The sequence below is a fragment of the Protopterus annectens genome, chromosome 2.part1 (assembly GCF_019279795.1).
Source record: "Protopterus annectens isolate FY-2018-M chromosome 2.part1, PAN1.0, whole genome shotgun sequence".
NCBI classification, from domain to species: domain Eukaryota; kingdom Metazoa; phylum Chordata; order Ceratodontiformes; family Protopteridae; genus Protopterus; species Protopterus annectens.
The window spans coordinates 1198603983-1198615978 of NC_056729.1; the positions used below are offsets into that span (position 1 = coordinate 1198603983).

Here is an 11996-nt window from a genome sequence, read left to right on the forward strand (position 1 = left end):
TTAGCCAGGAGGCTGTCTGAACTTCAGGCTCTCATGGCTATTCCTCCTTTTTTAGGTTTCCATAGGCAGAGAGTGTCTCTTCATACTAATCCTTTTATGCCAAAGGTGGTCAGTAATTGCCCTTAATCAGTTTTCCTTCCTTTTTTCCTTCTCCATAATCTTTGAGAAGGTTCTTCACACCTCATATTTGCACAGACTGCTCACATAATATTTAGATAAAACTAAAGGTTTTCTCATATCTGAGCAGCTTTTTGTTTCCTTTCATTCAAGGACTTTGGGTTTGGCTGTTTCTAAGTAAACCAACTTCTCCTGGATTTCTTAAGCCATTTCTGTTTTGTTATTCTTTTCATGGCAGATGTCTTTCCTCATCTGTAAAAGTGCACTGTACTTAGGGCAGTTGCCTCCTCTGGTGCCTTTTTCAAGGGTCTGGATACCAGTTATATTCTTGAAGCTGCTACTTGGTCCTCTGTTCATATTTTCACTAAGTATTATAAGTTGAATGTTTCCAGGGCCAGGGCAGGCTTTGCTAGGGCTTTTCTGCATAGGTTTGTGGAGGGTTCCTCTGTGCCACCATCCTTCCAGGCTTCCTATTGAGTTCTTGTACTCTATTAGGTGAAGAAACCTGCAAGAGTGATATGTAGGGATATAGTACAGTTATGTAAAATCTTACCATAACAGTAGATGTCCTCTTTACTGTTGCAGTATTCACCCCCTCCCTCCTTCCCCCTCTGTCCATACAATTGCCCTGTGTTGGGGTTGCCTTCCTGGCTGTAGAGCCCCATTCTTCTCTTATTTTTTTTTTTTTATTTTACTTTCTGAATGCACATGTTCTTCTTTGTCCCTGAGGGTATTCTGTTGCTGCTCAGGCTTTTTCACTTCTGAGTATCTGTGTCAGTATATCACCTTTATGGCCCTGCGTTGTGCGAGGGGAGCATATGTGTAATACATGAAGACTGTAAGAGCTGAAGGCTTTGTTATACTGGACAGACATTGAGCTACCCTTGGCAGGAGATCTCTAGGTGAAGAATAATGCAACAGTAATGATAAGGACATGTATTCATTACAGAAAGGATGTCCCACCATGAGCAGCCCATCTCTCAGCCAGTATAAATAAGCTTAAAAAAGATCTTGTTTGTGCCGTACATCACATTTTTGCTCCCCGCACAGAACGTAGGGCATAAAAGGGATGTATGGATGCAGTTACCTAGAACTTTTTTGCCGCCAGTTAAAACAACATTTTTGCCAGTTGGTTTGAATGCTTTGTTACTAATGCGGCGGTGGTGCAGCAGTAACGTTGTTGCTTCACAGCAAGAGGTTCTCCCATTTGATTCTCGGCTGGAGTGCGGAGAGTGCCTTCTTTGTGGAGTCTGCATGTCCTCCCCGCAGTTGGGTGGGCGTTCGAAAGACATGCATAAATGGGCGTGCCTTCATTGAAGGTTGAACGTCGAGCTGGCACCTCGGCGTTCGTGAAAATCTACTGCCAATGATTAGAGGACCAGAGTTCCGCTGTGGCGACCCCTAACCGAGAAAAGCCGAAAGACAAAGAAGAAGAAGAGGTTTGAATGCTTTGTTACTCCACTGAATGTTTAGTAACACCAGGTAAATGCCCTGTTGGGGTTATTTTTATTTTTTATTTTACTAACCTAGGATACAGGATTCAGACAGTATCAATGTTGGCATCTGTTCCACCTCCAAAGATGTTGTCATTAACAGCCTTCTTTCAGGCTGTTCTTCCTCTGACCGCCATTCCAGCCAGGGAGTTTTTTCGGGCCCTGGGATTCATGGCCAGTTCTATTCTGATGCTTCCTGCTGCCAGGCTACATATGTGGAAGCTTCAGTGGTACATCAAGTCAGTTTGGCTGTAGCATTATCACCCTATGAATTTCAGTGTACCTCTCCTTCCCTGTCTCACAGAGTTCAAGTGGTAAATTTGACAGATTGCTCTCAACCCAGGCCGGCCCTTTCAGGCTCCAATCACTTCTCAAGAGCTGTTCACCTATTCCTTGGACATGGAGTGGGGGTATCTCTTGGTCATCTGAAAGTTCAGAGTCTTTGGCCTTCCCATCAGAAATCAAACCATGTCAACATGAAAGAGATGAGGGCACTGATTCTGGCCCTTCAGGCTTTTCACCCCATGTTCTTTCCAGCCTCCCAGGCCCCTTGAAGGTGTACACAGACTACAGTGATGTGGTATGTCAACAAGCAGAAGGGCACAAAGTCTTACCTCCTGTGCAGGATGGTGCTTCAGGGTGGTGACTTTTAAGTCATCAGTTAACTCTTCAGGCAGTATACATTGTTTCAGGGCACAATCTTGTGGCAGACTGTCTGAGCAGGTCAAAAACACAGTCTTACAATTGGATGTTTCACAGAGAAATGTTTCTCATCATTGTCTGTCGGTGAGGTATTCCTAAGATAGATCTTTTTGCCTCCCCTCTGAACAGGAAGCTTCCTCTCTTCTGTTCCAGAGTGCTATGCCATTTGGCCTGGAAGACATAGCCCCTTTCTTTCCTTGGAAGGAGAGGGTTCTTTCTGCTTCCCCTCATCTTCCTCTACTTCCAGGAGTCTTATAAAAGATTCATCTGGACTCCCCAAAAATCTTGCTAGTGACTCTCTCTTGGCAGAGACAGGACTGGTTCCCCCTCTTAATACATCTGGCCAGAGGCAGTCATCACTAGCTACCTCATCAGTTGGATCTCCTAAAACAGGACAACGGGTCTCTCATCCATCCCCAGTTGTCCACTCTGCAACTGACATTGTGGGTAGTAGGGTTTTGATCCCTTTCAGGCATCTCTTTTCTGAGGACATGTTCAGGGTTTTACAGGAGACAAGGAAACCCTCAACCAGAAAATCTTCTGTCCAAATTAAAGAGATTTCTGGTCTGGTACCATGTTCATAACCAGGACCCTTTTCAGTGGGGTCTGTCTGGAACTGTCTCATTTGTGAGAGTTGCTCCAGTCTGGCTTGGCCTATTCACAGACAAGATCTCTCTTAAGCTTATTTATATTGGCCAAATGACGTGGTACCTACGGCGGGACATCCCTTCTGTTATGAATAATGCAGCAGTGAAGAGGACAACACCTACTGTTATAGTAAGATTATACATAACTCTTGCTTCATGATAAGATATTATACAACTGTACTTTACTTGATGTTGTGATAGAATCTGTCCTGGCATGTGTGGGGACATATACTTGCAGAACGCCAACTGAAACAAGCTTGACACCCAGCTTGACCCCCCCCCCTACTCATGCATATTTCCTTCCCTGCATTGCTGTTAGCTGGGTAAATCTTCGTGTCATGGGCCTCATCATTTGACTTCCAGTGCTCAGCAGTCTGATTTATTTACTTACTAATCTACATTTAAGTAGGCTAGTTCAGCTGGGCCGAGAGTTCTTTTTCAGTAGAGTCCTTAGGAGAAAGGTTCCACAAAATAGTAAAACAATACAGCAGATATAAACCACTTGAAATAAGAAAAATAAAATAATACAATTGCAGGAAGATGATTGTGATTGCAAGTGGTTGAGAAAATTGTGATAAGATAAAAAACTAATTGTATTACACTGACTTTAAATCCAATTTATTATTCACATTTCAGTTCTTATCAGTCTTTGACATGGGAGAACAATGTAAGTGAAACACCTTTGAAAAGCACTTAATGGCAATTAAATAATGCAAAACAATTGAAACCAAACAATAAACTTTATTAAATGTGCAGCTTGTTTATACTGGTAATATTTTTTATGATATTCATAATATCCCTTATTCCAGTCATACTCCATGCACTACATATGGGCCTTTCCCCGATGTTGAGTGCAGAAATCCATCCAGTCTGTTTCAGTTTTCTGTACTCACGTATGTCACCCATCTCCCCTTGGGTCCACATACTTTGATGCTTCCATTTTTTTTTTTTTTTTTTTGGCTATTGTTAAAAGTCAGATCTAATAATTTCTGTTCATGCTTAATACCTAATCCTGAAAGGACATATCACAGGTAACAAATTGAATGAATTAATTCCACTCTGTTACCCCAAACTGCTTTAAGTAAATCCTACAGGTCATCGTTGAACTGACTTGACTCCCTGCACTCCCAAAATGTGGTTCCAGGTCCCTCCCTGCACATCCAACACGTTTCTTGAACCCTTGGAAATATTTCTGCATTTGCGAGAAGTCTAGAAAAACTTTTGGTGGCATTTCCATGCAGAGTTTTTAAAAGTGCATGTCATAGTTGCATATTTTGGCACAAGACATGTTTGCGTCTAAGAAACATCTGTTTTCTCACATAATTCTTTTTTCCAACTTTGCCTAATCTGATGGGAGAAGTTTCTTTTGAATAAGCTGTCTTCTCTGTGCCACTCACTTACCAACTCTCCTTTACTGATTTCTCACCCTTCCTTATTTTAGTGATCTTCTTTGACCATTCACCATTCCCTAAATCTGTTCCCTGATGGTCTTGTGAATATAAAAAAGTCTCACTCAAGTGATTTTTGATACTTGCAGACCTGACACTGACCAGTGACAGATTTGGTTCCACTTTCTTTGACCTCATCTAGTCTACCCTCCTTGGAGTCTGGATCCAATTCTGGACCCCTCTGTCTCACCAGATAGGCATGGTTCACGTGGATATCTCAAACCTAAAACTGACCCCATGGTTTCTTCACTTCCATTGATGGCATATGCTGTCATTCCCTGTTCATCATATATTTTTGTCTTCCCACAAAGCTTCCACAAGGAACCTTTACAGAAGTAAATGGAACAGATTTGTTTTTTGGGCACAGCAGAAGCATATTGACCCTTTATCAGCACTAGTCCATAGTGTCCTTGAATTTTTAGCAACAATTTTCAAAGAAGGAGCCAGCTCCTTAACTGTTAGGGTGCAATTTCTAGTTTTCACATTGAAATTGGAAACTCCTCCTTGGCTTATTACGTTTGCAAAAACACCTTTCAGCGACCGACTGTTTGCCGAATGATAACCAGGAAAATATAACTCCCTTGAACGGCCATTCCAGCTAATTTTTTCCTAGGGGAAAAATGCTTGGCCAACTTAAAACCATGCAAAATTTAAAACCCTTCAAAGTGGGGGCCTTCAGCCCCCAATATGGGGGGGGCTGTGCCCCCCTAACTAAATATACCAACTCCGAGATCACACTACAGTGAGGAAAAGGGCAAATTCCCGATGATGGCCAAGTGTTTTTCTTTTCTTCCCCTAGGAATAAATTCACTGCAGTGGCCATTCGTGGGAGTTGGATTTCGCTGGTTATCATTCAGGGAAGAGCCATTCGCTGAAATGGGTTTTCGCTGATGTGATATAGACCCTTAATTTGAGACCCCCTTATAAGGATTCAACTTCGCCATGAGACTTAAATTTGATATCACAGGCCTTAATTCATTCACCTTTCAAACCAGCTACTAAGTGCAGGCTAAAATCTTTGACCTGGAAAACTATATTTTTGGTAGTTGTCACCTCTACTAGAAGATTGTCAGAACTTCAAGCACTGTCCTCTAAACCTCTTTACTTAGTATTTCAAAAGGATATGGTGGCTTTAAAAACAGTTCTTCCTTCCTAAGGTGGTGTCAGAATCAAACATCAACCAATCTATTAATTTACCAGTTTTCTTTCCAAATTTTACAAACAAACGTGAATATATATATATATATATATATATATATATATATATATATATATATATATTACATTTACTGGACATTCATAGTCAATTGCGTTTTTACTTGCATAGAACAAAACAATCTCAGGAAAACATATCAATTGTTTTTCTCCTTTGTGGATTCCAAATTAGCCAAGCCAGTCATAAAGGTAACCTTACCAATACCTTTGAGAGCCCATTCAACCAGGTCCATGGCAATATTATCAGTATTTTTATCCAGGGTTTCCATGGACGATATACGTACAATTGCTACTTGGGCTAATCCTCATACCTTTATTACTCATTACAAATTGGATCTGGTCTCGAGGGGAAGAGCAGCCTTCGGCTTAACTGTGCTCGGGAATATCCTTCTTTAGATTCCTTCCAGGATTTGAGGTAGATGGGGACTCTGTCCCAGTTGTTTAGGATTGAATGAAAATTGACAACATCAGATAAAAAAAGTGATGTACTCACCATATTGTTCCATCTGTGTCCTCCATTTTCATTCTTCCTCAAATCCCCTCCCACCAACCCCCCCTGCCTTTGAACTAATGACTTTTGGAAGAATGAGACCTTGTAAGGGAAACATTGTTCCTTATGTTGAGATCCAGATATGGATTTATGTTACCAAGATGCTGATATTTCTTTTGATACTATAAACCAGCAAACAAAATCTGAGTTATGTCAGAGGATATAGCATTATGGATAAGGGAGGAACTTGAGAGTTTGTTAGTGGCCACAAGCTGAAAATAATGGCTGAGTTAGATCCAAGGGTTGGTCAGAACCCATTTGTTGAGGAAGAATGAAAATAGCCAACACTGATGGAATGTTATGGTGACTACATAACTTTTTTTTTCTTAAAGTCTTAATTCTTGCCTAAAGTGGGTACTCAAGTTTGCTCTGACCTAAGCTATACATTTCCCTTTCATCTTTCTGGAACCTAAACACAAGGGTGATAGGATACCCCATGCCTTGGATGTTCACAGACAACTTGTGTATTATTTTGACAGAACTAAATATTTTTGGAACTCTGATTAATTTATTTCTTGTGAAGGTAGGAATAAAAGATTACCTGTGTCAAAGTAGACCACTTCCAAATGATTCCTCATGCTATTACCTTTTCTTATACCCAGTAAAACAGCAGTTTCAGGTAGGGTCAAGGCTTATTCTACCAGGGCTTTGGCTTTATATTCAGATTTTTGAAAAGTGTTGTATTCTAGAAGTATTGTAGAAGCAGAACATTTATTTTCTGTACATACATTTACAAAGAACTACAAGAAGGATTCCTTGTGCAGGTCTAGGAAAGACTTTGCTAAGTGCTTTCTCCAAGGTTTAATGGGCCCCCATCCCTTTTCCTCCTAATCAATATATGCTTTGGTATTCTACCCATACAGCTAAGGCTACTACAGCAGTGATAAAATGATGAACATAGTAGTAGTAGCTGCTCCCTCCCTCCATCACCTATGTTTTTGTTGTCAGGGTGAGGACTTGCATACTTTTTTTTCTAGCATTGATGTTTTCAAGGCTTTAGCTTCCCTCTCTCAGTTGGCAGGAAAGCTCTGAAGGGCTTTGTACCCAAACAACTCTCTTCAGTTTAGCTGAAGCTGTGTAATGGTTTGGTTGCATGGAAGGTGCCCTGAAGCTTTGAAAGCTGTTTGGCTTTTATATCTTTAATAGGATATAACCCATATAGCTTAAGGCTACTGCAGCAGCGACCATTCGAACATCTACTGTTATAAAAAGTTTACTTACACAGCTGTACGATCTGTATCATTTTCTAAGATGTTATGTTGGTATTTCTACATAATATGCAGTATCCAAAAAATGTTTTCTCCTATTTTCTTTCCTCCCTTCCTTTTTCAAATTTTTCATTTTCTCTTCCTTTTCTTTATGATTATGATATATTTCTGCTTCAGTGTTAATATTGTACAAAAAAAACTAAATCACTAAGTATAGCTGTATACTTTTTCAGCACATTTGTAGAAATCTGGTTTTGAACAAGTAACATCCTTCATGGTTTGTTATATTGGTTATGAAATGTTATTGGTATTGCTACCATTTAGTGTGCTTTTACTTGATGTGTGTGTGTAGCTTTTATGCGTGACTTACATAGATTGATGTGATTGTTTGTTGCACTATCCTAGGCTGAACCTAAATCTAATCCATTTTGAATCACTGTTCTAGTTCAGTTAACAAAAAGGAGGAAAAAAAATACAAAATTCAGGACGAGCAATCTGACACTGGCATGCAGGTTGGAGCATCAGAACATTAAATATAGAATTTTTGCTTTTTATAGTATACCCAGGCTAATGCTGTAATTGGTCATTGTTTGATCAGTGTACTATCCCAGAAAACAAATTTAAATGAATAAAATAGTATTATTTTTACTTCAATTTCTGCTTGAAAGTACCTGCTTCTACAGTAATGTGCAATTGTTTGTATGTGATAGATGAGCCCCACCTACAGTTGATTGTTAAATATGATTTATTGTTAATCTGACATATTTAAATAGACAATTTTCCTTCATTTCTAGCATGTTTGTACTGTTGAAAGGAGCTACAAAGGAACAGGCTTTCAAAATTGGTCAGGAAATCGCAGATGCTGTAACTGCTACTAACCCTAAGCCAGTCAAGCTAAAATTTGAAAAGGTAATGGAAGTTATTGACTACAGTTAACTTTTGACAGTGGCCAAGTCTAGAGCAGCATATCTTTTTTACTGTTCTTTGGCATATACCAAATGTTCTATTTTCACAGGCTGAAGACTGTAGGACTAAGCATGTATTATATCTTTAGGTCATGACATGATATGATGCAGTCATCTATTAGGATAAATAGTAATCATGAGTACTAGATGGATTTTGGTCACAGTCTCAACTTTTCAGTAAAGCACTCTGTTTACTGTAGTAATTATCTACTGTGTAGACAAAAAGGATACTTCCTTCCTTGAAAGAAATCTGATTTTCTGTAGTTATGTGATGTATTATTTGTTTCAATTATTCTATTAGCTATGTTTCCTTTCTCTTGTCCAAGAAGTTAGAAATCTGGTAATTTAACTAGAACATAAGCAATATCCTAAAAATAAATCCTGAGAAATAATACTACACAAGGTTTAGGAAGCATTTGCAAAAGTACCTACAGCACACTGATTAATGTCATTATTTTAGAGATCTTTCTAATTAACATATTGTGTCTTTAAAAGTATGACTTATTTTCTTTTTTCTTATTACAGTGCTGTTTATATTTGTAGTTAGTGATGGAGCTTTCTTGTAGTTTTCACTAAATGATTTGTCTATGTGACCTTTTTGACCATCAGTTTGGATGCTATTTGAAATATTTTGCAGTCACCCCAGTGTTGACATTAGGCTTGATTTTAAGCTTTGTGTGTCTGAACTATGACCAAACAATTCACTCATGCTCTACTAACAAGCTCAGAAAAGGGACAGAACATAGCGTGCCTACTACAGCTAGTGGAGTTTAGCTTTATTGGCCTGAATGTGCCAGTAATGAGTTAAAAAGTGAAAGTAAAAAGTCATGGACGGGGCCATGTAAATGAAACATTGGTATGTCTTTAAGATGTTATTTACTTATATTCCATTGACCTGTACTACAGGAGGTTTAAGGTATTACATATTGAGGATTCTAGCTTTGCTAGTTCTTTCTTGTAGTTTTTACTAAATGGATTAACTAGGTGACCTTTGTACCCTTTGGTTTGAATGTTGTTTTGGTTATTGTACAGTCACCCTAATGTTATAGACATCAGGCTTATTTTTATGCTGTGCATTTCTAAAGTATGGTCAAACAAACCAGGTATATATGCTGTACAGATGATCTCATGAAAAGGGTGAAACATGGCATGTCTGCATCTAGGTGTCTTTATTGACCTGAGTGCTGCAGCAAAGACTTAGAAAAGTGAAAGCAAACGGTCATAGGCATCCAGAAGCCATGTAGTTGAAACACTGGTATGTCCTTAAGAGGTCACTTCATATATACCATGGGCCTCAACTGCAGGAGGCCAAAGGTATTACACAGCGGAGATTGTAGCTTTGCTTGGTCGTTTTAGTAATTCCCAGAAATGTGCCGCATTTCTTCCTGTTTATAGCCATCTTCCACATTCTAATGTAAAATAATTTCAAGTATGTAGTGTTTGTAGGTTGAAAGAACTGAACACCAACCTTGTTGTATGTGTGTGTATATAATGTTTTAATTATTGTACTGTATTTCCAATAAACTGTGTGCAGAATGTTCCATGCATGTATGTTAATTGTCTCCTTCTGCTGCATTGTTTTTTGCCTCTAACCCAGGTTGTGGCTGAAAATGGTCCATGAACATAGCTGTTAAACTGTTATTGCAAAATCTGGACAAGACAAAAATAATGGGGAGACAAACCCCCAAAAATAGGGACAAACTTTAAATATTGCTCTTAGAAACTTAGCAAGTTGCTAGAATAAAAGGTCTTGTGTTACAATGGATTTTCTGAAGGATATGAAGTCTGAAACTGAAATGTCTGTCATTATTTAGTGAATTTGATCCTTACTGATTTGCCACAAAAATCCAGAAAACCACAAATTTTGAGGAACAGAGCCAAAATATGAGGCAAAAATCTAGACATTCTGCAAAAATCTGGACATTTGAGAGGTGGGGTGGGAGGTTGGCATAATGGTTAAGGTGCTTGCCTTACAGACGCAAGGTACAGGGTTTGATTCTCACAGGGAGCAATTGGCTAGGCTTAAAATGGCCCATAAGGGCAATTAGCCTAGTACTAATCCATGAACCTATGTCCCTGGACCAGCCCACATAGTCTGTTTAGTTCAAAAGAAGTAAATGCCCTAATGTCTGTCATGTTTCTGCTTTTGACCAAGGAAAACCAGACGTGTTAACAAATAACTTCCGTGTCACATGGGAAGTATTGCATTTTACAGATATTGGAATCTTTCTATTGAGTGACCCCTTTTATAGTACATCTTAATTATTTTTCTGAAGTATTGCAACATTCTGTAGGGATTCTGTAGGCCATATTGTCAGTCTTGCACAAAGTATTAAAAATTGAACATTCTGAAAGTATAATTTATTGTAGAAGTAACAGAACAAATATCTTCATTTAAGTCAGAAAAGGCAGAGACTTGATGCAGAGTAGCTGAGTTTGACACCAGAAAAAAAGAGGTCTAACTTTAGGAGAGTGAGTAAAAGTGTTTCATAAACATAAAGGAAGAAAGTAAACACATGACTAAGATGGTTAAGAATATTAAAAAGAAAGGGATATTGGCAGTAGTTGACATTAAAAAGCAGAGGTGCTTCCATCTTCTTTGCTAGAGAGGGTGGAGCCTTGGTCGTGACACTGGCATCCTGGGCATAGATAGTAGGAGTTGGTTCAGTGGGAAGTATGAAGCATATGCCGGTCATTTGTTTTATCCTGTAAGGAAATTGTGGTAACTGTCCACAGCATTGCCATTCCCTGCTGGGAACTGGATGACTGACACTGATCATGGCACAGGCTTGCCCTAAGCTTAGCCTAAGAGCAAGGACCTTTGCTCTGTATATCTGTAGAAGTTTGTGTAATATAGTCAGTCAGTCTGGTGCACTGAATTCATGGAGCTGGTTGAAGAAAATAGGCATACTTCTACCATTGTATTCAGACTCACCAAAGTACCCTTGGACTCCATGTTTTGACTATGTTGGCATGTGATCCTACGGATTAATATCAGTCAAATGTAATAGGTATAGAAGCCCATGGTGATTGGGTAGGTGTAGTCTAATGTGAGCACCCTTTTAGTACTAGCCTCTAGGACTGACAGGCAAAATACGTTTACATGTATATGTTTATATGATTGTGTGTATGTAAATATAGATGTTCATTATAAACACTTCTCTAGATGCTTTGAGGTGAGACAAGGATGTCATAGTGTGCGTAAATAAATATAAATCCAGAAAAGTCTTACAACTCAATTTTATATTAGTTTATCTATTAACTGAGTAAGATTTGTAGTCCTTCGCAGACCCATACAATCTGTAACCTGAGCCAGAACAGAAAGAGTAAATGTTGTGTGTGATCATTTTAATGTATTCAAGTCACTCAAGCATTTGGGAAGAAACAAGAGTGTTTAAATAAATTTTGCCTGTGTGGAAATATTAAGCTCAGATCGTACAGCTGTAAGACAGCGCGCATAGTAACAGAGCCACTGGAGCACCCACATTTCACAAAGTATTGAGACCAGGGAGGATAAATTCAATAGTATTAAGTCAGTAAGAAGTAAAATCACTGGCTTTTACCCTTTTACCAAATTTCATGAGAAAGATGCGGTACCTAAGGACGATTGGAAAACAAATGTGTTTTAAGTTTAGTTGATCATTGTTAATC

General features: G+C 38.9%; 1 protein-coding gene across 1 annotated transcript in view; it reads left to right on the plus strand.

Moving 5' to 3' along the window:
* REV3L (REV3 like, DNA directed polymerase zeta catalytic subunit) overlaps positions 1-11996 on the plus strand; it is a 2860434-nt gene that overhangs the window by 2418450 nt on the left and 429988 nt on the right. Inside the window, exon 27 of the mRNA XM_044062729.1 lies at positions 8175-8289. Coding sequence (XP_043918664.1) covers positions 8175-8289 — 115 coding nt within the window. The remainder of the gene's footprint in view (positions 1-8174; positions 8290-11996) is intronic.